A 27,760-nucleotide genomic window follows, 5' to 3' on the forward strand; every position below is an offset into this window, starting at 1 on the left:
GACGTCTTGGCTTGTGTGCATGCTCTGCGTCGTCAGAAGAAACTCCAAATGAAAGCTGGAGTATATCAACCGAAACGTCGAGTTAAAGCCTCTTTTCGGGGACTACTTTTCATACATAGTCACTTCACAAGCTTTTGCCGCAAACAACTTGTTTGCAAGTCATTCATGATTTATTTAGGTATATATCCCCCAGAAGACGACAGATAATGGTTTTCTTGAAGACGGCAATCGTAAGACAGACTAAATGAGGTATGACGTTTAGTAAAATCCTGACACGAACGAAAGGAAAAGGTCCTGTGAAGGTGTCTAAAAAGAAATGCTTATGCCAACTCCTTTGGTCAAAACAATTGGAAATAAGTCTACCTATACATTAAATATGTATCACAAAATCTGCCTAAAACTATTACGGGAAAGGAACTATTTTACATTTCCTTTTTAACTTTGCAAAATGACCATTTAAGTGCAGCACAAGCAATTACTTCCACATCTTCCCCATTGTTTTCGTTAATCTTCAAATTCTTTGAAATATTTTTGACTCATGATTAAGGACAGACATCACACAAAGAAAACACACAACAACAGAGTTTACCTGATGGATCACTGTATTTAATTCGGATGGTCCTGGTTTTGGCGTCCATCTCCCACGTTTCTATTTCACCGCCTTTAGATATACGAGGACTCTCAAAATACAGCCGCAGCATTTCCTCCGATGTGGTTGATTTGAAACCGGTCACTTCAACTAACTGAAACCCCTCCTCTTCCTCGCCTTGGTCATCCTAAGACAAAAGCACCATCGATCATAAACATGTTTTAATAATTTGTCATCAAACTGACACTCACACGCAAGATCAGAGGATATCAGTTCGTAAAAACACGTAATCAACAGTTTCGGTTTCGCAAACTGAAACCCGGTATTGCGCGCGCACATCGGACACTGACGCAAAATAGGGAGTTGTTCGTTTTCACGAACTGACACCCAAGCATGATGAGGCAATACTGAATGCAGACTAAAAAGAAATTCTAGATTTAATCTTTGAAACTTAATATAAATTAATCGTGTAAAACATGACATCAACGTTTGCAGAAATCGATACTTTATCTTGTGTGTGCCAAATCACGTGACGAAACCGGAAGGAATGTGAAAAACTTGCTTTCAACGATGTTAGTCTCTGGCTAGATTGTACTTTTCCCGAAAAATACCAGTGACGTCATTAAATGTTAAAGCGCCTTCTCGCGGCAGAGTGGAAAATATCAAAAGTGAAGTTTAAATTATAATGTGTGTGGCAATGTTTGCGGTTATCGCTTCAAAATAAATGTGTTGACCTTTATGCACACAAGACCTGTGAGAGAAAAAATGATGACGTCATCAGACCGAAAGTTATAATGAAAATACCTCTTTTCCTTTGAAAATTCCTTAAAAAATCAACCCTGGCAGATTTAATTTTAAATTTGGCTTTAAATGTCAACGTAAAAGTAGGTCTCAAATTTCCCTGCGTCTCTTGGTAAAAAGTGAACTTGGACATGCTCTTTGGCACCCTCGAAATTTGAGACTCGAAATCCCGAGGCTTTAAAACGTTCATTGCACGGCACGTCAGTGAATTATATTCTGCGTACTTACAATTGAAATGGAAATTCCCGCGCATATTGCATGTCATCCAAGGGGATATCCCCAGAGTTCATGCTCGCCACACTGAGAGGGCGGTACATAACTTATTGGCTGTTTAATGGACCAATGTATTTTTTGATTAGTGGTCTTTACACATTTATATGACCAATTCTTAACGGAGGGATTTTTTGATTTTTTGATGACTTCATTTGAGCCTGAAAAAAGTGCGCACAACATGCGCAAAAAGCATGCGCATAAAAGCATGCACACACTAAAGGGGGAATGGCGAGTAATATTTTGCATTGCGCTAATGGTGTGCGAACACTACTTTTAGAGATATGATTGTTTTACGATTGTAGGCCTACTTGATAAGTTTACAATACGGTAGCCTAGGTGTGCATATATGTTGAGACCACGTGATTAATCTTTGAAAATAAATATAACATCAACCGTGAAAGATTTAATTTTGCTTTTTACTAGAATTGATACAGTAATCCAGAGTTTTCATTTATGATAATACGTGCAAAATTACTTGAACCTTCCTTCCGGTCCCAAGTGGGAGTGCCTTATAATTCTGAAAGTGGAAAGAGATGTGAACTATCTTTTAACCATGTGGCTAGATTGTACTTAACAACAACAACAGCAGAAGCAGCGGAAGTGCGAAAAAAAACTGTGTTCTGCTTATCAAACACACATGGCTCTAGTTTTTATTTTGTTTTTAGAAATTATGCCATTGGACATACCATCGCGTAGTTTATGATATGTGAGTAGATTCGCTGATTAATTATGCAAGACAACCAGATTTTGATCAATCAGCGGGGGCTTTCTATATCGGATCTTCGGTCATTCACCCGAAATAAATAAATAAATAAAACCTATACAAGACAATACGCTGAAAATTGAGCAAACAGCGGTTACGCGCTCTGTGTCATGATAAACGTGCGCGTACGTCGCGTCAATTTTGTCTAGGTATATGTCCGGCCGTTGTTGTATTGCACAAAAACACTGCATTCGAATCGACCAATCAAAACTTTAGCCAAAATTTTGGAATAAAATAACGTCACGATTTAGTAAAGTCGACTCCGCTTTGGTTGGCGCGCGGGGTTGCATAAATTTGCATGCTTAGATATCAGACGCTCGACCAAAGAGGCAGGCTCCGTGGAGAACGGGTGATACTCAGATCAACCATAGTATTGGTAGATGATAAATTAAGATGCGTTGTTAGGGACACTGTACGAGGTTCACTGGGTGTAGTCGAAGGCACAGCAGGGGACGCTTTTGAAGGTATTGGAGGTGTCAGTTGAGACGTTGCAGGTGACTGCGTCTTTGAAGTAGATGACTTTTGGTAATAGGCGCCAGAGGTGCCAATAAAGAATGCGCTGAACTGGTTTTTCATTCCTAAATATGTAGGAATGGAAACCAGTTCAAAGGAGTCTCCTGCATCAAGAGGCGCATGGGTCGCTGTTTCATGGGAGCCGGACAGATGCGTTGTCCGGCCGCATGGCTTGCCTTCGTGCCGAGATGACGGGCAGCGACTGGTTCTATCCGCGGCACGCAAAGCTTCGCCCGTACTTGCACCAGATTCATCGTCATGTATGTGTGAACTATCCTGCTTTCTAAACCATTTTTAAAAATCAAGTGTTATAACACAGAGACTGAAACAGATATGTAGTCAACTTGCAAAATATAACTCGTGGAAAACAGAAAGTACGTCAACACTATCAACGAAATTGCTAATAGTCCTGGCTTGCAATATTATCTTATTAAAAATATTAAATTATTAATAGCTCAAATTGAATTAAACCAACAACAAAAACAATTATACCGAATTGTCTATAATTCCGGCTGCTATAAAGTAAGAATGAGACCCACCAAATTTAGAATCTCAATGTCGGAATCAGAATCGACGGGTGGTGCTGTGAACCCTGGACCTGGGAAGAATGACTGAACATGAAGAGAAATAGTTTCTTTCTCGAAACTTAGCTCGTGGTGCTCTGTAGCTAAAACAGCATTAACTCCTGTGAAACGGAACAAAACACGAAAAACATAGTTGAACTGATTGTAAATCATACAAAACAATTACTAAGTCCACGGTAGAAAAGTCACACTTAAACAGAGCCCAGGCCTTGTCAAGTCTGCCTTAACTATAAGATTGCATGTGCATACCGCGCGCCGATTTATGTAGGCCTTAATATACAATGTATTCCACCTGATTGAACAAGGCCGCGCGCGCGTAGGTTTACTGTTGCTGGGCGCATAATACATAATACGAACCTACAAATCACAATAGAAATTACTCACTTGAGGCAGGCACTGTTCTACGGGGAGCTAGGGGCTTTAGCCCCCCCCCCCCCCCCCACCCCACCCCCTCCAAAAAAAAAACAATGTCTAGCCCCTTAACATATTTGCTCCACAACCGCGCCTGCCTTGAGATGGTACCAATAAGTCACAATTCGGCCATTGGCTCATTGAATAATTAAATGCCATAAATTGTCCGCTTATATAAGAGGTAAAAAAAACCGTGCATTTTTCTTATTTTCTCAAAAACAGTGAGACATATTAAGTTGGTTTTCCTTCAATCAGCCCTTTGAAATACTAAGTAATCTACACCATAACATTTTTGACGATTTCAGGACGATGTACATTTATAGTTCATAGCAGACATCGTAACACTGATCTGTTTAACTGTCCACTGGTGCTAGACAGTATGAAAACGCTGTTTGTTTTCAATTGTCAAAGTGCGGATCGATGAATCCGCCATGCATAACCCAAAGGTCAAGGGGGACCAAACAGAAACATGCCAGCGCATTTGGCACTTTGTTCGATAAATCTCAGTGATAACAATAACCATTATACATGTATAAAGACAGTGATACCAATAACTACTATTCACACAAACAGTCATAAAATAACGCAACACCGTAGCTGTTATACTGTGTATACTCCATTGGAATCGCCTCAGTAAAACCGTAGACCATAAAGGCCAATAAATTAGTTATGCTAGGATTAATAATTAATCATTCAAACCGCTGAAACTTTCGGCTGGTATGGCCCGTGTGAAATGTCAACGGGTTTTTTTGTTACAAAATCCCAGGTACGGTATATGAAATAGGGCGTGTGCATGTGGCACATCATCACGGCGTTATTGTTACATTTCAAAATGATTTCTCTAGCACATGAAACTTTAGATGTACTGTATAAGCAAAACGTCCATTCACATTAAATCCCATATCTAAACAAGATTGGGTGTTTGACTTCTTATTCGGCACGAAACAAATACCAATCGCTTGAAACGCAACCTACGAAGAAGACACGAACACCCGAGCGGCACCCCCGAGCGCGGGTGTTCAAGCACTTTGGCCTTGCGCCTTCATTCTGAAAAGCCATGCGGTTCGCCTCACAACAAGCACGCTCCCACGACTTCTGCGTATGCGCATAATAGTAATAGAGACCCAGACAGGCCCAACCACTTTGGAGTGAGTTTCCGATTTCTGTTCCACGGCTATATAGTCTTACCAATCTATCGCAAAGCAAACACACTATTTCTGATCTCAAAATTGAAGAGTCAAAATCCCGGAGAGAAAAACCCCGCAAATAAGCGCCGATAAGCGGCCAGCGAAATGCAAAAGTCTGGTTGCCTCTATATAATTGAACCCAAGACACTTTGAAAATGAACCTGACGTTAGCGGAATAAAATTGATCCCAAAAAGGTGGACCAACCAGAACGGTATCCTTAAACTGGTCAGAAATAAAATCGTAGTCATGTGCGATTACGTGATTGATGGCGAAAACAAGTTCAGCATGCCCAAATAACTACCTGAAGTAGGCCTACGATGTGTACAATGATAAATGCCCTCGCAGGCGACGTCCCAAAAGGAGTAGTATGTCAGTAGTATTTGAGGAGCTGTTTCGACCCCGTTTGGTGGTGCTCCCTCTGAGGGTGCGTTAGTGGCGACGTTGAGCTCATGACGCTAGTGAATTTGAACGGAGTGGTCATGAGGCGCAAGCATCATCTCAAACTTGCGTGGAAGTGACGAAGTCGTGAGCACGGCCCAACGGAGGCATGTAAGAGGCGATATTTGGTCACGCTAATGAACCCGAACGGGGTGGGTATGATGAGCTTAGTCTCAAGACTTGTCTCGAAACTTTCGTGATAGCGATGAAGTCGGGAGCAGGGCCCCTTATGGATCCAGGGCAGTTGCGACATCTGCTTAATACGCTACTGAACCCGAACAGAGTGGGTATGAGGTGCTTAGTCTTGAGACTTTTGTCTTGAGGCTTGCGTGCGAGCGATGAAGCCGCAAGCAGGGCTCTGGGACCTCTTTTGGCTCAAGGATTGAGTGGTCAATGGGCAATATACGCTGTAAACTATCATGTAAAATTGTTGAAAAGAAAACAGCCATTACGAAATTGATTATAGTTATATTAACATCAAAGTAACGAATACTATATATAAAAAAAAATGCCTACCTACTATAAAATTCACGAATAAACAAAATTAGGTTGCTGCTCAAGTTAAAACCTAAAAGGTATTGGCCTAATGAAAGACGGCTTCCGACCAGTAAGAAGCAGGACACGACCCAAACGACCGGTGCTGAGCGACAACGAGGAGAGAGATGATGAGCAGCTTTCCCAAAATGATTTGCCCTTAAGGAACGATATCTTCGTTACAGGAGAAGTTCAAGAATTGAAGATTTGTTCCGGTGATGAGACAGACAAGGTAGAAGATTATGAAGATTTCAAGCCAGAGGGAGGGAGTAACATTAAAAATAATGACCAAGGAGTACTGGAGAAATACTGTCTCGACTCCATCTGTCCAGGAAAATCACAACTGATGTCAGATTATTAGAAGAATCTACGGAATCACCTTAAAGGAATGATGCTGCCTGAAGCGAGGACAAGATTTCAAGCAACTCTTGGATCAATGGGATCTTAGATGCGTTGAAGTTCTGTAATGCCCGTGGGGTCAGTGTCCCTGTGGTAGAAAACAAAGAAAAAAAGGCGAAGAAAGGCAGATCTAGTGCCTCCAGATTCAGTTAGTGACATGGTTAAAGATACAGTCGGATTCCACGAAATATGGAATTCCATGCACGAAAACTGCGATGCCCGTGACGTGCGGGGAGAATTCTTGGAGACATTTATCTTTCACTGCAACAAAGAGGAAAACAATAGTTGCGGGAGTTTGAAGGAAGCACAGGAAAGTCTCGCCTGAGGTGAAACTTGCAACGCTGTCCCCGCAACAGAAAGAAACAGTGGACTTGAAAGAGGCTTACCATAACTGATTGGCATGATTGCGGAATCCGTGCTTCGAGAAGCTAACAAAATCGTACTTAAAAGTTCGAGCACACAAGCAGGCCGCACATGGGCGGGGTATTACAGTGACAACCGCCGTTTTAGACTCATTTTGAAGAATTACATTCACAGAATTACACACCCACAGAAACAGACTCCCTAGAAACGGATGGCAACGGGATCCAGGAGACTGAGGCGGCTGCTTTGAAGCTACGTGCTATCCACGAAATCTCTCTGCACGTCACGAGCATCGAACTTTTCCTTCATGAAATTCCATATTTCTTGGCATCCGACGATATCTTCAACCATGTCACTAACTGAATCTGTGTCTCATCACTGGAAAAACATCTTCAATTCTTGATCTTCTTTATCGAAGATCTCTGAAAGCAAATTATTTTAGGAAGATGCTCATCATCTCCCTCCTCGTTCGCTTACCGCCGGGCTCGTGAATTTAAGTTTGCCGAATAGGACTGTGTCCTGCGACAACTCAATAGCATGCTCTAACGAACGCTTGTTTCCCTTTGTGATTTTTATAAATCCGTCCGGTTAAGGACATGCACATTGCGTCGTTTCCTGTTTCTTACTGGTCTAAAGCCGTCTTTCATCAGGCCAATACCTTTTACATGACGTCTCCTGTAACTTCCAGTAACGTGCGGCAACCTGAGAGTCGATACAGACTTTGCCAGACTACTTGAAGCAACCATCGACATCACCATATCTATACGCCGATTTCAACAACATCATAGGATTTGACCTGGCTCGCAACGTCTTCTTTGACTGTAGCAATTAAATTACATGTTCTCAACACCTCAAAAATTGTAACTATTACATTTTGTAATAGTTACAATTTTTGAGGTAGGTTGCTAATCATTTTGATTTTCTGTGAATTTAATCGTAGGTAGACGTGTTTTTGGGTTTATTTATATATATCTGTTTCTTTTATGTTATTAATATTATAATTGTTATTACTTTTGTAATGGCTGTTTTCTTTTCATTTGTTGTACAGGATATTTGTTGTATATCGTATATTCCCCATTGACCACTCAATCCTTGAGCCAAAATAGGTCCTAAAGCCCAACTGCCCTGACTCCGTATGAACCCTGCTCGCGACTTCATTGCTCCCACGCAAGCCTTGAGACAAGTCTCCAATCTAAGCGCCTCATACCCACCTCGTTTGGGTTCATTAGCATGAGCTCAATTAGCATGAGCTGAAAGTCGCAACTAAAGTTGCTCCGTATGAGCCCCCATCACAACCACCCTCTGCACCATTCAGCACCGGCTGCACCACCGACACCCACTGCACCCATCCTCAAAGGGAGAACCACAAAATGGGGTCACAACAGCTCCTCACATACTACTTAGAGGTATGTCAGTTCTTGTTGTCTCAAAGACCAATTTGCACCATTACAAAATCACGTGAATCACGTTCCAATAGTTGCTAACGTTAAAATAGTTACTCACGTAACACATTTAGTTGCCTTTTATTCCAAAATGTGTGTATTAGTTTCATCAAAACACTTATATTTATATCAACGTTCATGAGAAGGAAGAACATCCTAAATACCAAAATTTAATTCATTTGAAATGTTAGTGAGAATAAGCTTCTCTATCTTTTCGGTCGCATGCTGATCTCATTCATTTAAAACTTGTTTTATCTAATATCATGCAGAATAACAAAACATTCAACATATTAAACATGTTTGTGACAAAATTATCTTCTTGATATTACTTTATCTATTCATGTAATCAATTTCCACCCTTTTTTCCATTGGATAACGCATGTTTTGTTCTGAACGGCACTTTGGGACCTTTTTCGTATCCGATCGACTTTAAACCTGGCACACACCAAGACTACCATTAATTGAAGATGCATGCCGGATCATGATGTCATGACGACGTCATCACGTGTCATGTCACGTCATCATAAAAGTGCATTTCCAGGGCATATATCTAGAGAACTACAAGACCGATTCAGTTGAAACTTGGTATGAACAATTAGCGGGATGTCGTCATCATCGTCGGGTCATCTCCAAATCTTCTGAACAAAACATGCTACATTTGTTGACTGATGTGATGTGGGATATGATATTTTGAAACACCCAAGGGCGCATAGCACCCGAGACGAAGACCGCGAAACTGAGGGTGCTATGCGCCCAAGGATTCTTTGGATTTTGATGTAAAAATAACAAAATGAACAGTAGTTAACACAGCAATTATGACAATCGAACGGCAACCCACATGCATAACCAAATCGGACAATTAATTCAGCAGATTTTGGTCCGAAAAATCTGCACCTTTAATGTGATGCCACATTACATGTGATAACGTCATAAGACGTCACATTAATCATTGACTCGAGGAGAAAACATAAGGAGAATTATACTACAGAAAAAAGGATTGATTCGAACAATTCTCAAAAGTGATCCATTTATGCTTGATCACTCAATAAATTATCGATATTATAAATTGCGAAGATTTCATAATGCAAATTCTTTTATGGAAATGGCAAAAAAAACATTATATATCCAACAAAACATGGTTTACCCCTCTGGCTACAGGACTACTCAGATTGCATTACAGTTCATCCAGAATCCAAAATTTTCCGGGGCCCTTAAGCGGGTTCCGTAAATGCTCGGAAACTAAGGGTTCAAGTTTGATAAACATAAAGGAAGGAATTATGTAAGAAAGCAGCTTTTGCAACAATAATATTTACAAGCGATGTCATACATAATGATACAATTCCTTTTTCAGATTACAATGGAACAAAAAAATGGAGATAAAAATACAAGATTTTCGACTTTTCAGTACAGTAGAAACGTTATAGGACCAACAGTCTATTCTAATTAAAATAATGGATAAATAGTCCTGATAATCTAAGCATAAAGTTTGCTAAAAAAAAAAAGTCTATGAAAGTGGCCAAGGAATCGCCTCAGATTGCACCACAGAGCATCCAAAATCAATTTTTTTCGGGGCGCTTCAATAAGCGGGGCCCGGAACCCTCGCCGTAAGGGCTTCGCGCTCCGCGCTCGCATTAATTTTGTCCTTCTTTAGAAATTCCAGCACCCCCTGGCAAACGTTTGTTCCAGCGGGCTTGGTAGATATAGGCCTCCAAAATATGCATCTTTAATGTGACGTCACGTCACACGTGATGACGTCACGCTGACGTATGTGTTCGGCACACATCTGCAGGTACTTTGTGTGCCAAGTATAAAAGTCAATCGGATGTAACAAAGTGTCAAAATTCCTGGGCAAAATGGAAACATTTACAAATGGCATGGACAGAGTCTGAAAAAGAAAAAAAATAGAAAAATGAATTTCAACCAAAACAAAGGCTGTTTCCGGCAAGTTACCAAAAGCAAGCAATTTTCAAAATGGCTGCCATTTTTTGTTCTTCTACCTATCGATCACTAGCGTCTTGGGCCAAGCCTTAGGCCCGGAAAGTAATTAAACTCACGAACAAAAATTCAACTCACCAGACGGCTCGTTGAAAGTAACCTTCAGCCACAGTTCCTCATCGTCAGAGGCCAGGATACAAACGTCCAGTACGTCGCTGTCCCTGCTCACTCGTTTCTTCTGGAAATAGATGCATAATTTGTCACAGAAGGAGGACTGCTGCTGAGCATCAGATCCGATGGGGGGAGCGCGAACGTAAACGGATGTACTCTGGGGTTGGTTTAATGCAGCCATAATAGCCTTTCATGTGTCCAGTTGTAAAGGGACTGTCGTAAAGGCACAAAACGGTTACACGGTAATCAAAAAGGTTATGGTGACATTATGTACAGCAAGACCACACTAGTTGACTGAACACCTGTATTTATATGCCGAATATGAAACGCACCGCAAACTAATATTTGGTTATTGTGTACAACGGGAATTCCCAAAGTACTGTATTGAAGTCTAAACCGAGGTGTAAGGCACGATTGCCTACAACCGAGGCTCTGTATCATAGTCCATGACCTTATGTACAATGTTCAAACTATAATTGTATGCTAATGTAAAATAACGATGCATTTTTTTCATTTTGGGGGGCGCCTTTTTAAAAAAGCGGGAGGCTTAAAACCAAAGACCAAAGAGAGTCAAATTATTTTCACCTTTTCCAGTAAATGAAATATTCGCGTGTAGATTTACATTTTGCATAACCACTTTTTGTGGACAACCTTCCCAGTTTAGGGACAGTGACACATTTCATATGGTGGTGGCATAATTAGTCCATATTCTTGTAAATGTCTGTCTTGATTTCACCGAAGCATTCTAAACGGTATACATTTAACAGAATTCTTTTTCTAATGGGGATGTAAGTACAATTGAGTAATTTCCAAAACGCGATATACGTCCTCTTGTTCCCGTTTAGCATCCTGTTTTTTCCTAGCTGCCCAAAAACACTTTCGACGGCTGTTATAGTATTAATCACAACTTTCATTCTCGTTCCTTTGTCAGAAAATTATTTTCTTTTCTATATCTACCCAATGTGAAAGAATACCAATAAGAAACAGAAAACAGCAGACATGTTTTTGGTGAACAAATTTGGAATGGCCGAGCACTGAAACTCGCTTATTAACTTTTATTCCTATACGTACTGAAGTCTCATGCATACCATCTCCGATTTCACACAACCACAACGAAATAAAATTCGCTTACAAATTCATCTCAAAATACATGTTATTTGTTTAACTGATATCTAAAGATTAAATAATGGCTCTCATAATTTCTCATCAACTTTATTTACCTTTTTTAATAATAAACATAATTTCCAGAGCCTTGAGTACCTAATTGTTGGTAAATAATCATGCAAAATTGAGACCTCTCATCAAAGCAAGATGCATTCGAGGTTCATCATTGTTAATAATCGAGGTATGCAAGTACATGTTTTGTCAGATATCTCATTGAGAAATGAAAACAATTCATTAATTTTAAGGTTATGTTAAACATGATAACATTTAACAGAAAGAAAATCAATTTATTGTTAAAAGTAAAACACAGCTTTTTCTAACATCACATACAAAACTACTATATTATTATGAAATACCAATAGTCTCAAGAATCTTTTGAAATCTGAGACCTATAGTGTTGTTGTTTTTAAGAATTGTGGTATTTTGTATCAATTTCCAACAATGGTCGGCCGACCATCGATGGAAACAAAACTAATTTTTTTCCTCAAAATGCTGCCCCCCAATTTACCAAATTTAGTTAGCAATCGGTTACGTAAATGGGTGCAAGCCAGCTAGTCTAGTTCCTTGACCCGACAATTCCCCGACGTCTACAAATTAGTGATTCGTCGAAAGTAGGGTCCGGGAGCCAGACAAGAACAGGCTACAGCGTTTTTCTTGTTTTTCATTTTCAGCAAATATGAACACAACATTTTATTAACCACCAAGTCCATCCATTTCTAAAAAAAAAATTACAACTAAAGCAAATGATGTTTATTTATATTTAATAACGTGACGCCGAATTTCGACCATAAAAACCCTCTACTCTACAATACAAGTCTTTTAAATTATATTAGGACAGTTTCCCCAGCTGGGAAAAGCATGAGAAGACACACGGCTGACTACAACTGATAGCTCTGTTTATATGACATGTATTCATAATTAATATAAGCATACTGTACTGTATATCATAATTAATCAAAAATTATACAAAAACCGATTCATTGTCAAACAAAGCAAAGATACTTTCAACGAATATGTTGAAGAATACTTAAAAATAAATTTAAAGTACCTGTCATATTTTTCGCACACTTTATTCTTTCACAATAGAAGTATAAACGAAACCAATCCAATATATTTTTAAATTAGTAACAATAGGTCCTCTATTGTGGTTAACAAATTTGGCCTAAACCAAATTGGCAAATAATTTCATGTCAAAGGAAAGTCAACTTGAAGCACAAAACATACAATTCGATCCCACCAAAAACAATTGAAATATAATATTAACTAACTGAAGGCCTACCCTTAACCCATGAATTATTTTTTAAAAATAGGGTTAGATTGACGAATTTATTGTTTAAATACGAATAATGTTTACATGTAATTATACTCGACTATCTTAGGATGTCGGCAAATTAAATCTCTATATACTAAGTATACACATTCTAAACACAAAATGACTAGGACACTGGAAATCAGTTTCTTTTCCATTCAAGGCCATTTAAGCAGTCACTAATGATAATAGTTAAGCAAATTCCATTAACGTATTAGTGTCACTTCAATACTAACATATCAAGCGTGAAAATATCGTCACATATATACACAGACAATGATTATCAATTAAAATTAAGATTTTTTTTATTAGACCTTTCCTTTTGTGGTCACCGGATGGTCAAAATCAAGCCATCACATAATTCAGACTTGCACTCACGAGACCCTCATGAACTTTTTAAGGGCCAGTAGCTCAGACAATTATTCATGCCAATTCACAGTGACGTAATGATGTCGTCATCTGGAATACAGTGGCCTTAAATTGAATATTTTACAACATCTCTCCTCAATCAAATGACGCACAGCCTTCAAATATTTGTGAGCAGACAAATCATAACTTGATATACATTTTTGGTAATTTTTACCAAGGTAACGTAACCCAAAGGTAACGTAACCCGAAGTTCCAATGTAAATGCATTTAAGAGTAGTACGTGTAATCATAAGACTGCTTTCCCATTCTTAGAGACATATGTTTGGAACAGTGGTTTGTATGGCGTCATCTTGCTACATTTTGTGTTTAATTACATTTATTTGTATCTGAATAATTATTCCGTGGGAATATAGACCGAAATATCAATATTTCAAGATTAGGACACGAACATTATATCTGACAGATTACTTCATTGATAACCTTACCAAACCTGACGTTGTACGGTAAGAAGTTGGTCTTAGTTTTGAACATACCTTGCCAATAAGTGAATAACGGTTAGAAGTCTGACAACACTTTTAAGTGATGCTTTCACCCGTAAAATTCATAACTCGTGAGGGAGACCTGTGCCAACTGAGTATTAGAGGATCTGGTAAGGGTGTAGACATGTTAATTTACGGGCCCAGAATTGCCTACGCGGGCCAAATCACAACTTGTATGCCCTCAAATTGTTTGATATTAGCATTTTGTGGGCCATGAACTTGAACGTTGGAAGAAAAAAAGATGGTTGGAATTAGCCATGCACAGTAGTGTGAGCTTGTATTTCTGTGAAATTCACATGAAATTCAAGGGCCCTAAATAAAATTGTCTTATTGTGCAATGGATCACAGGCATCTTTATCTCAAAATGGCGATGGACCAGAGGACTAGTTTTCGGGGTGATCATCTTTGGATGGAATTTTATCCCATAAGTCATGGGATGATTGAAAAAATTGAAAGATTATGAAAGAAGCTTTAATTTGATGGGTGTCTTAAACACCTTGGAGAATTGTGAGTATTTGTAATAATTTTCGGAAGTCTACGGGAGTCAATTTACAGGTCTACACACGTAAATCAATCGTCTGACACCAATCGTCTGACATTTTCTCTCCTAATTCTATCGAAAATGCAAAAGAATTTCTGTCGGCTGTCTTAAGTTCCTTCTACTTGTATTTGATGAGGTGTTCCGGATAAGCCTGGGCATCGTTAAAGATGACGTATATGCTGGGCTTGCCCACGTTGTCCACCACACTGTCGTATAGCTGATCTGAGTTGTTTGGTTTATTCGGAGGCATCACCATACCCTTGGCACCAGTGGTAAAATCTCCCACTAGGACTTTGGTGGCGTAGATGTGCTTTGTGTTGCTTGCGTTCGGTTCAGCGTAGAAAGATCTGGCCGAGAAGCTAGCTTCGGCCGCGAAATAGGTCCCGTTGCCGTGCACGGTTGCTAAAAGAAATTACAAAATCAGGGATAGGACGATAAAGGAATAACGCAACTCTAGCACAGTGGTTGATTTTTTATTAATCTCCCAGGATTTATGATTAGGCATTCTCGTCATGACAAACGTGTTAGTCTTGATACTTTTCGAGAGACATATACTCTCATTGTATCACAGATAAAAGGATCAAGGGTGAAATATCAGTGTAAAGGGCATGTGCTCCAAAAAAATTCAACATAAGCAAATGTGGAATTTTAAACTTGCAAATAAGTTATAAGTAATTGAAACAAAGATTTGAAACGAAAGACATCTATGTCCACTTCTAAGTAGAATCAATCATTTCTAATGTTACACCAAAACGTGATCCTAAAATGATAGAATTCAAAAATATATGCAGCATCATTGAGACATAGGGTTCTGGTTCCGATTCAATATACGCTGTATAGACTTCGAATTTTCAGCGAACGACGTCATTTTTTGGATCCGACAGAAGGAATGTTGTGGTTCTTCGTAAGCATAACTCCGAGCAAAATTTTGTTGTTTAAAAACAACAGGTAGTGGTGCGGCATAGGGACAGAATTGTGCATTTTGTGATAACAGCATGAAACTTGGTATGTGAGGTCTTCATTCCATGACAAAAAAAATCAGATATGGAGGCACTTCATATCTGACCCCTGGTGACCTTTTAGGGGTCAATGACCTTTAAATACTCTTTTAATACCTATTGCTGAAAACATCACTTTCCTATGACCTAAGTCTATGTAAGTCTTCATACAATGTATTGAACGACCAAATGCGGGAAAATTTCACAATTGACCTTTGATGGCCTTCCAGAGGTCAATGACCTTTGTATTAAGTGCATTTACTCTTTTTATAGTTTTTTATACGATTTAGACATTTTATATTTGACCTTTGACGACTTCTGCGAGGTCAATGAACTTGTTGTACTCTGATTGCAATTGTTTATCATGTTTAATCTTCCAAATGCCATTTTTTCGTGACTAATGTCTTATTTGAGCAAAAGAAGTATTTTTTGATAATTATTCTACAACAAACACAACCTGTGATCTCAATTTTCCTTTTTATAAGGGCAGACGCAGACGCAAAAAAAAATATAAGCGGCACATCGGACAAGCATCATTCTTGAACAGCGACAATTGGGCTTGGTAAAAAGGTTAAAAACGTGGCTATCCAAGTCCATCTTGATACAGCAGGGTGTAATAAGTACACAAGAGTGAATATTGCTTGACATATGTACATAGTCCATTACAAAAGCAGACCCACAAATTTCCATTCCAATCTCATCATATTGCGTCTGCCAATAAAACAACGAGAAACGAGGTCAGAAGTCATCTCAAAATTGTTTGTGGGTCTGAATTCATAACATGACTGTAAACTAAGGGGTAAAATACCGTTCTTTGGCACAATTGAGGCTTGGGTCACGAAAACAAATGGCGTTTTGACGAATAAATTTGATAAATCACGGCAACTAAGATATACAAAGTTCATTGACGTCTCCAAGGGTATCACTACGTCAAATATGATGTCACCAAATCTGAAAATTCTTTCCACGGCACAGAGAGCTAAGTTATAGACTTGGGTCATTAGACTAGGTTATTGTTTTACAAAGGTTGCATGAACACCTTTTATTTAGACATGAATCGTGAAAAATGTTCCTACATCTGATCAATAATTTCATTGTATAAAGACCTATGACATAGACCTAGGCCAAAGGAAAGTAAGTTTTGAGAACAAAAGTTATGAGTAGAGTATGTAAAGTTCATTGACCTAAAAGGTCCCCAGAGGTCAAAAACGAAATGCCTTCATATCTGAATGAAAATTTTCTTCGTGGCATGAAGAACCAACATGCGAAGTTTCATGCTTTTATCACAATTTGCACAATCCTTTAGCATATTGGGGCTATGCCGCAACACTAAGGTAAATTTACATCAGTATTCTTTGAGTGTAGCGGTTATGAGAGGGAATAACGCGTCTATGATGGAGCCAATGAACCATGATATATAATTAATGATTCAGAGATATGATCCACAATTCCTAGTCTGTAATCTCATGTGGATGTATAGTTGAGCTCTTAAAAGCTCAGTCACAAATATTACATAACGCCCAAATTTACCCAGAAAATGTCATCGGTATACACGGGCGCCCTCGTCTATTCTTAATCTTACCATTTTTACCGCTGAAGCCGCGGTCGAATCCAAACCTGTTGATCTTGTCACACGTTTGCTCGTCGGTCCCATGGTACAACGTCTTTTCAATGTCGGTACGATCAAGACGAGCCTCCATCGCTGCCTTGCGCGCCTGATATATCATCATCAGATCTTTATTCTGGATTCGCAGTATCTGAAATACAAGACCAATTACGTAGAATGAAATTGTAGAACTGAATTGGAACTTGATGCTTCCGACACACTAGACGGAGCTGGTGACTACGGGGATAGTGGACTTGAAAAGAACCGTTCGATTTTTAATCTTTATGTACGTTGGATCGTTTGCTTTTTTGTGATTAGTTTTTCGTTTGAAGCAAAACAATTGCTCAAAACGGTGCAAACAGTTGCAGTTCAACTCCGTGTTTATTTTATTATTATTACTGAATAGGGACTCAATGCTTCACACCAGACGGAGATAGTAATTAGATGGAGATGGTGGACTTGGAAAGAACCGTTTGATTTTTAATCTTCCTTTATAGGTATGTTGGATCATTTACTTTTTTTATCCTCTTGGCTGTATAAAGCCATAGGGTAATATTGTGATCACGTATTCCTTCTCTGTGTATGGGTGAGTTTCTTTACGGTGTAAATCGAGGACACACACGTGCAACCGTGATCATCGGTGAATCGAGGACAGGAACCAAATAAAGGACGACCTCGATTAGAAAACGTGTACAAAACCAATGAGAGCTGTTGCGAAAAAGTACAAACAAACGAAAAGGGAAGAGGAACAAAAGAAAATCCTCGATTTATACCATAAACAAACGTGTCTGTGTATATGAGTGCGTGTGTGTACAAGCATTACATTCACTATGTGGACTTCAGATACTGGACTTGCCCACGTCCACACAAGGTTTCCCCCTTTCTTGAAAACAGGTTTAGAGGCATTTTGGGGTTTCGGTATATCCGTCGCCAAATGAAGAGAAACACTCAAGGGAATCATAGAAAAAAATTGGGTTGAAACAGTTTTCACAGTGTGAGTAAAATGAGTTTTTGTCACAGGTTTTTCTTAAAGGGAATGTACAACATTTGCAGACATCAAAAAAAAACAAAATGATCAAATTATCACAAAATAATTTCCTGGATTGTGAGGGAATGACAGTCAAAAGTATCCTGTAAAATCGTTGCTCCTGGTGTGCTGACATTTTTCAAGAAAACTTGTATTTTTCCAACGCTGGTCGGCCGACCAGTGTTGGGGAAAACTGTTTTTTTTTCTTCAAAACCTGCTCCTAGTTTTCCATATTTAGTTATTCCGCATTTTCTTTGCAATGGATTACACACCTGTGTAGGGGTATAAGCCTGCTAGACTGATTCTCTGACCTTACAATTCCCCAAAGTATATAAATTGCTCCGTTTCATCTTAAGTGGGGTCAGGGAACCAGACTACAAGGACATGGCTGGTTTTCTTGGATTTCCCAGCATCTCCGAACCCAAATGTGAAACAAGTCAGTTTAACAATATTTGCTATAACATACTATCCTCCAAATCCATTTATTTCTAAAAATTGCGGCAACAGCAAATGTTGTATATTCCCTTTAACTACACGAAAGCAAAGGAATGTCCACACTACTATAGGTATGTAACGTAAACACTGTGTGTACATGGGTGTGTTTGTTATGTTTTGGTTAGGTTAACTCTTGTCAGCACGATAACAAAAATTCTTTACTTAGGAAGTTAAAATTTGGTTTGTGGGTTGTTCTTGGTATTCTAAAGAGGGCTATTGCTTTTGGGGACGACAGGTGAAAGCATAAGGTCACTATTGCTAAAACGATAGAAATCTTGTTAACGCGATAACTTGAGAAATACTTTACTTATGAACTTAAAATTTGGCGTGTCCCTTACAAAAATCTCCCATGTAATAACTATGGACAATTTTTCAGACCGCGATATACGAAGTTCGTGTCGCGGGCGCTTGCAGGCATTGCTGTATAGACTGACTGCACATAGACTGACTGTATAAAATCTCCCATGGTGATCATTTAAACTTACATGGTGTACTTGATGACTCCATGGGTTTCCCATGGGATTCCCATGATACCCCATGGGAATCCCATTGAATGTCCATGGGACATTTTTGAAAGGGGTGGGTTGTTCTTAATATTCTTAAGAAGCCTATTGCATTTCGGCCCGACAGGTCAAATGTCACTTGCTAAATAGCTAAAGCAATAGAAACATGTCAGCACGATAACTTAGGAAGTACTTTACTTAGGAACTTGAAATTTGGTTTGTGAATTTCTCTTGGTAGTCATAAGAAGCTTTTAGGGCCGACAGATAAAAGGTTAAGGTCACTATTGATAAAACAATACAAAGGTTGTCAGCGTGATAACTTGAGGAATACCTTACTTGGCAACTTGACATTTGGTTTGTGGGTTGCTCTAGGAAGTCTTTAAAAGCCTCTTGCTTTTGGGGCCGACCGGTCAAAGTATCCGTACTATAAACGACTGTATAAAAACTACCAGCATGCGAGGGGGATTGCGCAAGTTTCACTTGCAGTATTTTTTGGGATATGTTTTTTAATTGAAGCAAAACAATTGCTCAAATTGGTGCATAACAAACCTGTTCAGCTCAGTGGATATTACACTTTTTGAGAAAACAGAGACCACGTACGCACAATTGCCGGAGTACCGTACTTGGATTCGGTTTTTAAGGCAGTTAAAAAGTGTGCCCATTAGTACCCTATTTTGAAACCAACTTATATGTTAATTTTCTTCAGTATTTCAAGCGAACTTATTTCACAGGGTATTGGTACGAGTCCTATCTTCACTTTTAGCAACGTTTAAGTCTTTAAATCGGGACTTTTTATGGGTACTTTAGTCATTATGTGGTCACCCTGAAAATTCAGTCTCGCTAATTATGTGGATTACAAAATGTTACCTCGTCGATTTGGTTGACTGGGGCCTTGGGACCCATGGAGGATCGGAATCGTTTTTCGACATCCGTGTATTCCTTGGATCCCACAGCTAGTTTCACTAGCTGGAAGTGCTCGCCCTTTCTCATGGGTATCCAGCTGGTCGGTAATGTAGCATCTGTAACATGCATGAGTTTGATAAGAGGTTGAATTGAATAGGTGATAGTCATACTGTTATCAACATTATGTAACACACTTTGTCAGCTCAATGAGTACGTCGATCAATGCCTATATTGTCAGAATTGATGCTCAACAGTCAATCCAAAGCAAGCTAAGGGTAGATATACATGTACTTATATATGTTTGACAAAATGTATTCGATTGTAATTGTTAACATGAAGGAAAAAGCGAAAAGGCGAAATACAGCGATTTCAGCCGATTGATTTTCAAGTCAACAGGAAGGCCTCTAAAATGGCACCAACAATCCCCCAAATTGAGATTTACCCAACCTCGTCCAAGGGCTTTCTTTTTTCAACATCGTTAACATTTATGACGTCAACACGTCCCCCCCCCCCCGAAAAAAATGTGACACATGTACTGCATATAGGCTAGATGTGATTTTAACATTTTAACTTTGAAAAAACGTGTGTTCGTAACTGTCGCCGCGACGAATTGTGATAATGTTTTTACCCCATGCAGATACCATATACAAATACAAATGCCCAGGTGAAGCATAGGCAGGTACCAAACTATTCCTCATTTGCATATCGTATCCAAACTCTGTGTATATGCACGTGATCCAATACCAGGGTTGTGGAAGCATACTGCTCGAAATCCAGGAAACGAGTTGGGATTTACCTACTCTGTGTGCGGGTGATTAGGCCAGGTTATTACTTTTTACCTTGCTGAAGGTCAACACGATTTACGCTGAAAGCACCGGCCGTTGACTGTTCCTCCATTTTACGAAAGTCAATGGTAAACCACCCGTCTTCCAGATCGAGGACAACCGACGGCTGTTTCCTTTGGTAGGCGTCCTCTATGATGGCATTGATGTCGGCTTCATAGTCTTCCACACCAGTCGGGGTGTTGTACTGCCACAGCACCTGTGAAAACGTGGCATGAAGTCATTTCTAGCTTTGATTTTGTTCGTTACACATTATTCGGCAAACATAATTCGCACATTCACGACAGTTTCAAACCACAAATTGTCAAGGAACTGCAATCTGCTGAAAACTCACTTCTTTTGTCAGATGTTCACTTCGTTGTTTGTCCGTCTCCTGGACCTGCATTCTCGTGAACCACTCCTGAATGCTGAATATCGCATCTTTCACATTGATTGTACGGCCCTGTACACGGAGGAACTTGGCATGACCTTTAAAATATTCTATGTGCACCTTTGAGAATAAAAAGCATAAAGCAAACTTTGATGAGCCATCAGCCATATAGAGGTAGTAATAAACAACATTGACAAAATAGGGATAAATGAAAGGGAGGGATAGAAGAAATATTAGTCAACAAAGAAAACATCATTGACTCAACAAGTAAACATTCCCCACCTTTCACTTCTAAACTTGGAAATATCCAACTGACATTTGTTTACTTGCATATGTGTCGAGTGCGTAAGCATTCGAATATTTAGTGAAGTTACGGAAACATATTTAGGCTTATAGTAAAAAAAAAAAATCGCAGTCTTATTTTGAAAAGAAAACGTTGACATACATTGTACTCCCGTTCAATGTTTCGGAGTTCATCATGGTGCTCTTCGTTCATTTTCGCAATTATTCCAAGGGAATCGGGCATATCCTATAGGAGAAAACCGCATAAAAAAAAGAAAACAAACGTCAAAGTATCTTTTGCAGCCTTTTTAAACCTTAACCTTTGTAACCATGTTCACGTCGATGATGTGCAATTATAATACAGGGCGAGTCAAAACGAAAGTGACTTGGATTAATACAATTTGGTACACCAATAAAAGCACGTAATGCATGTTTTACTAAAAGACGCCATTTTTACAGCTGTCCATGGAGTGCAAAATGCTTTGAAGTTATTAAGTGTGAACCAGGGATTCTACACACAAGCATTCAAATACAAATGAGAATTTAATAATTTGAGTCAACAATGTTTAAATATTATTTTTGTCGGCTTTTGTGTTTTGTATTTGAGGAACAAAGTTTTTTTCTGAATTGATGATGTTGATTTTTGTTTGATTTCCTTTGCCAGTTTTCGTTCATTTATTGAGGTGTGCAAACCCTAGTGGTTCATTGTATTTACAAGGTAAATGCGGATCGATAAACTATTGACACATGAATTTTGTGGCATTTCTATTAAAATAGAAATAACTTGTGATCGAAGTATGCAAATTACGCGAAATTGTCACAGGTACAAGTCAATAACATGTATTTAACTCCAATATTATTTTTATTAAATGGAGCGAGCTACACATTCTAAAATATTTTTACTCTAACTCGACCACTTTCTTTTGCCTCAACCTGTATGAAGGTAAGGAGAAACCATTAAAAGCTGCACATATACTGAATGACGTTTGTGTTCAATTCATCCCACTGCTTCTACTGTCCCTGGGCAGGAGCCTTATCTTGCATAATTATCCATGACATGGAGGTATAGGTAGATCATGTGACATGCACCATGGGATGGGATGTGATAACTGTTTGATCCACTAACCAGTGGTAAATTAGTATCAGAGTTATCATCACTTCCATCTTCAGCATCCCCACCCTTGCCTGATAATTAAGTTAGTTACAAGTCAAACCAAAGCGATTCATGTCCGGTATATTTATATTAAAACTAAATACATCTTCGACTAAAAGTTCACTTCACATTTAGCAGAACTAGTGAATTAGTCTCGGAATGTAGAGTGAATTGATTCATCACTGCCACCACTATTGAAGTGATCAACAAGTCAAGAGTAAGGACGCAGCGGTGATCGAAATCCTACCTCCGATGTGAACTCCTCGTCTTGATATCTATCGATCTTGTCTGTTGCTCTCTGTATGGTGGCGTCATTCATGGCAAAGATGTGAAGAGGGATTGTTTCTTGTTGGGTCTCAGCAGCGGCCCCAGGCAGGAAAGATTTCGCCCGACCTTATGGATTCCAATAGATGACAATAAGTTAAGAAGTGATTTGTCTTCACTTCATTGAGTAAGATGGCAAAACATTTCATGAAAAGGGCATGCAAAGAGATTGGAATACGCTTACTCAGGAGTCACGACATGTTTTAAAAGCCCATTTATATAGGGCAACTTGCTTCAAAGTAATATCAAGACGATAGACAAGCTTTCAGTTCAAAGCAATTTTCTGAGGAATTGCCGTTAAACTATTTTGGGAATTCTTTCAGCGTTCAGTGCATTCAGTGGCCTCCAGATCATCTGTGAAAATTGTCTCGTGTTACATCAAATTCACCTAAAAGAATGACACACGGACATTTGTAACACACGTTTGTTTTCACCTGAGCTTCTGGAGAGCAAACTAGCTTGCTTCTTATACGAGCGACCCTCTGCTTGTCTCAAAGCAGTCTCGAAGTCAGGCAGCATTTCTGGTTTGAAGATGACAAGGCGAACGAGGAGCGTGTGACGAGGCTTCTCTCGACATACGAACTCTCCAATGGCGGCCAACATGGCGCTGGCCGAAGGACAAACTGCTATTCTTCCTTGTTGGCCTTAGTAATTGGAAACGATTTAAAATGGGAACGATACTGACTTTTTATAGTTTGGGAATATTTAGGCAAGTTCAGGTAAGGTTGAACTATATGATTGTTTGGTGATTATATTGTAAAACATAATCCAATAACCAATGCACGAAATTCGGCAGATATCTTTTTTGAATTTGTATCTAAATACTTTATCATATTAATGTTATGAATGGAACAAACCAAATATGCAACGGTGTGTGTGTCGTCTGTTGTAAATTCACAACAAGCTTTTTTGTTTGTGCACGACAACAAATACAATATCATCTTTAATCAATATTTTGAGACAATTACTTGGAAAGCTGAAGGTCATTAAGTGGATACCTGTTCCGAGCGCGGGGAAGGAGATGGATTGGACTTGTTTTCCTTCTGCTTCCAGGAGAGTCTTGGTCACTATAATCTTAATCTCCTCGGTGGTCTTGGGAGTGATTACATGGAAAATGAAGTCGCATTGCAATTTCCCGGCCTTTGTGACATACACCAACTTCGTTGGATCTTTTGAAAACAGAAAGAAACATAATATAATAACGATAGTACAATTTAACTTCAGCAACTACGTTTGATATGCTTGGTACATGTATACCAATGTGCAAATATGAAAACCACTTAAACTTGCATTGAAATAAAGAGTTTAGTCAAGTAGTGATCGCTGAGTTTATTTGGTGTTTATCATCAACACAAATTGATGTTAGTATTTTATTTAATTGTACAGGAATGGTTGACCAAACGTATTCTTTAGTCCGTTTGTGTTGTGCAGACATGAAAACGTGTATGACTCAAAAATCTGCTTTCAATAATAAGCAGAAATCTTTATGTGCGTATAGACAGAAATATTGTACACATAACAAAATAACAAACAGATCTGAAACAAATTAAATAATTATTCACTTTTTTTACGGAGAACATCGCATTGTTTCCGAATTGTCTTTCCACCTTTAGCCAGAAGTGCGCCAGACAAAGAACCTGTCAATAAATACAATAATACAAAAAATACAGTAGGAACAGGGTCAACTTTGGCAAACTGGAACACTGTCAACACCATACTCAGAATTCGTTGAAAATCGTTATCGTACTTATACATTGACTTTGATGTGCAACAAATCTTTTGGTGCCCTTTGAGCAGCTTTTGCTTTTTGTCTGCGGTGAAAATCGCTATAAAAATGTTGCACAATGTAATATGTAAAGCCCATGATACACTTGTTTACAAGTTGGATGTTATGGTCTCGTAATAGTAACTTTCAGCGAACTGTTTTTTTCTGCACTGCATGTGTATCTTTTGAAATGTGATTGGTGTAAAAGCGGTTACATTCTAACGCGGTCAAAAGAACGTGAGAAGATGCTTCAACAGCCATATGGTTGCGAAGGCGAAAGCGTGCCAGTGTCATATGAAAAGCCGACTCTATGAAAACCGGACTCTTTTTCCCTTTTATAGGCCTCTCACGTGTCCGGTCCCTCTCATAATTATCTTTGAATGAACATGCGCAATACCACCAATGAGTTTGTACTTCATAAACCCTAAATTCATGCTACACCGGTTGTCAGCAGAGCTAATCCGATTACGTACTTAGACGCTGTAACAGAGCAGTGAAATTCGTGAACCCAAAAAAACATGGCCTTTTGAACGTTGTGTTTCTCAGAAAATATGCGTAGTATGATTGAAATGTTAAATTATAACGGAAGAAGAAATTCTAAACTTCATGTCAGTGAAAAAAATTGCCGTCATCGATGCCGAAACCTCAAAACTGGTTACTGGTAAAGCTGACCTTCAGGTCGGGCAGAAATCGTTCGAAAACGTCCCAAAAATCTATGTTTTTATATAAATTATTAGGAATTACCGAAAGTTGTTATTCACGAGTAGTTTAACACCTATATAATCTCAGTATAAACCGAATTGCAGCTTAATCTGTTGTTGCAAACGCTAGTGTTATACCTTAAATTATATCCAAGGAAAATTTCGACGAGGATTGTTTTCCGACCAAGCCACGTGCATGGTTTTCAGCAAAGATTCTTTAGCGCCTATGGTTGACCGATTTCGGCCCTGCAACACAATGGACGATCGCATAATAGCATATTTATTAGCGTCACTCGGCATTGCTTGGCGCGGGTCTCAGTATCGACCTAATGAAGCCTGCAAATAGGGTGATATTTATTAATTAATAACTCGTGAAGGAGGCTTTTCTGTAAATAATTACTGAACACCACAATGGATAGGAGGTTTGAAAGATTCGCACATATTTCAAACGTTAGTGTTACAACTGTTAAAAATGCAATAATGAACAGTAATGAACATATCACAACGATTTTTAGCACATACTTGGATCGTTAATCCTGAAAGTTGCATGAAGATACGATCTTCCAAGCGGGAGAAATTAATTTTCAAAGATTTTGCCCGCCAACGTGAACTTGTCTGACTGCATGTAGTTTCATTAAAAATAAAGTATTACGCATGGGCGTCGCGAAGGGGGGGGGGGTTAAGGGGGGCGTTTGCCCCCCCCCCCCGGAAAAGCCCCCCAAAAAAAGAGAGGGAGAGAGAGAGAGAGAGAAAGAGAAAAGAAAAAGAGGCGCGAAGTCATAGTGGTGTAAATTTAATGAGTTAATGAGTTGGGGGGGGCAAAATGTCCCTGCACCCTCTAAATTTGAGAAATCGAGAATATCATGAGAAATACAGGAATTGTTTGGGAAAAATATGTTTTGCCCCCCTCTTGAAAAATCCTGGCGACTCCCATGGTGTTACGTTGCCTTTAGAAAACGCCCTTCGCAACCGCACGGCTGTAAATGTGTGGGTTAACTGTCGGTTGCTCTTTGGTATGACATCAAAGGCAATGTTAGTTGTCTGCCATGCATTGCTGTTCTAGCTACCCATACTGACGCTGCATCATTTAATACGGTTTTTTTTGTTCGTTTACTAACAAACCTTGCAGATCCAACTTCTCTCCCACAATGTTCACGATGGCACTGCCTTTTTCTTTCACGAGATCCCCCTGGCAGATTTGCAGACGCACTGGATTTTCACCGATTTTCGAATGCAACGTCCCATCCATGTCTTTTTGCGTCTGCGAGTAAGAGTGTCGGTGTGCGGCTGAAATCAAAATAGATTAACTAAATATACCACGTAAATACGACATTATAACAACGGGGCTAAAGATGTATGTTCAAGGGTAACATGGGCGTCATAAATAACAAGGGGTACAAGTTAATAGAAGAACATCCTTTTTCAGCAGTATCGGGACAAGGGTGTCTCCGTTCGGTCTTGACAAAAATTCTACAAATGTTTCAATTTAGAACTTCCCAGGGCTTACCAGCTGATGTCAAGATTGATTTTCTCAATTTCCTTCGAGTGAAGGCTGGTGCAGCTCCTCCAGAAGCCACATTTGTCAGGCGTTCGATTTCAGCCTCGAAGCCCTATGGTATAGAAACAGATTCGAAGGGTTAATAAAATAATGTAGTGTGTTTCATGGAAAGCATTATGAACAATTATGATGGCAAAGACCATCCAGCGCACCCTACATGTATCACTATAAATTGACGGAGGCCGCCTTAAATTGCGAATGTATTCAGCCAGTTATTGTTTTCAAAGCAAGTAAGCCATTGCAGGCCGCCTCCTTAAATGCACCTTAATAGTTTTCACATCCTTGTCGTACACCACGAATCGAATGTCTTTCAGAACACCGGTGGGGTGCTTGCTGCTGAATGCTGCCACAGCTTCGTACATGACCCGAGCAGTGACGTCAGCTGGGTAATCCAGGCTGCCCGTGCCCAGGGCTGGTATTGCCAGGGAACACGCTTTTATGATGTCGGCTTGCTGCAGTAAACTATCAACAAGGGTACCCAAAGACTGGAACGAGAAAAACAATCTCCATTAGTCTACAAAAATGTATGATGCAAGATTGAATCTTCTACCAAAGTTGAATTCGACCACGAACATTTGCAATCCACATTAGACCACTGGTGCGATTTAGATACCATGCAGTGTAAAAAAATACACCAAAGCCAAACATGATTTTACGCCATTTATGTTTCATCGTCAAAAAGTGTTCCCTCTATTCAGCTGTCAATTCAGTGACAAACTTTTATCAAACACACCCATCCTCGCTAGCCAAGTAGCCATGGTAGTCTTACTCGTGTAAGTCGTATATACGGCTCCTTGGCAAACCCAGTCCAAATATTTGCTATTTTGACCTCGCGTGATTAATTATTCACACAATTTCTGTCCAATCAGATCACTTGTTACAGGAGCTGACCAACTTGCGAACTCAT

At 39.3% G+C, this 27,760-nt stretch overlaps 2 protein-coding genes across 2 annotated transcripts in view; both read right to left on the reverse strand.

Moving 5' to 3' along the window:
- The window catches only part of LOC119720995 (protein mono-ADP-ribosyltransferase PARP14-like), a 42,911-nt gene extending 32,326 nt beyond the window's left edge, over positions 1-10,585 (reverse strand). Inside the window, exons 1-3 of the mRNA XM_038190860.1 lie at positions 10,372-10,585; positions 3,479-3,624; positions 590-776 (exon numbers count right to left, since the gene is read on the reverse strand). Coding sequence (XP_038046788.1) covers positions 590-776; positions 3,479-3,624; positions 10,372-10,585 — 547 coding nt within the window. The remainder of the gene's footprint in view (positions 1-589; positions 777-3,478; positions 3,625-10,371) is intronic.
- A 1,504-nt stretch (positions 10,586-12,089) lies between these two features.
- The window catches only part of LOC119720204 (protein mono-ADP-ribosyltransferase PARP14-like), a 35,247-nt gene continuing 19,576 nt past the window's right edge, over positions 12,090-27,760 (reverse strand). The window contains exons 12-24 of the mRNA XM_038189792.1: positions 27,117-27,338; positions 26,803-26,905; positions 26,418-26,582; positions 24,392-24,466; positions 23,828-23,998; positions 23,264-23,473; positions 22,753-22,898; positions 21,516-21,599; positions 21,035-21,190; positions 20,698-20,899; positions 19,823-19,974; positions 16,907-17,081; positions 12,090-14,728 (exon numbers count right to left, since the gene is read on the reverse strand). Coding sequence (XP_038045720.1) covers positions 14,445-14,728; positions 16,907-17,081; positions 19,823-19,974; positions 20,698-20,899; positions 21,035-21,190; positions 21,516-21,599; positions 22,753-22,898; positions 23,264-23,473; positions 23,828-23,998; positions 24,392-24,466; positions 26,418-26,582; positions 26,803-26,905; positions 27,117-27,338 — 2,145 coding nt within the window. The 3' untranslated portion in view covers positions 12,090-14,444. The remainder of the gene's footprint in view (positions 14,729-16,906; positions 17,082-19,822; positions 19,975-20,697; positions 20,900-21,034; positions 21,191-21,515; positions 21,600-22,752; positions 22,899-23,263; positions 23,474-23,827; positions 23,999-24,391; positions 24,467-26,417; positions 26,583-26,802; positions 26,906-27,116; positions 27,339-27,760) is intronic.

The sequence above is a fragment of the Patiria miniata genome, unplaced genomic scaffold, assembly GCF_015706575.1.
Source record: "Patiria miniata isolate m_02_andy unplaced genomic scaffold, ASM1570657v1 HiC_scaffold_9, whole genome shotgun sequence".
Taxonomy (NCBI): Eukaryota; Metazoa; Echinodermata; class Asteroidea; order Valvatida; family Asterinidae; genus Patiria; species Patiria miniata.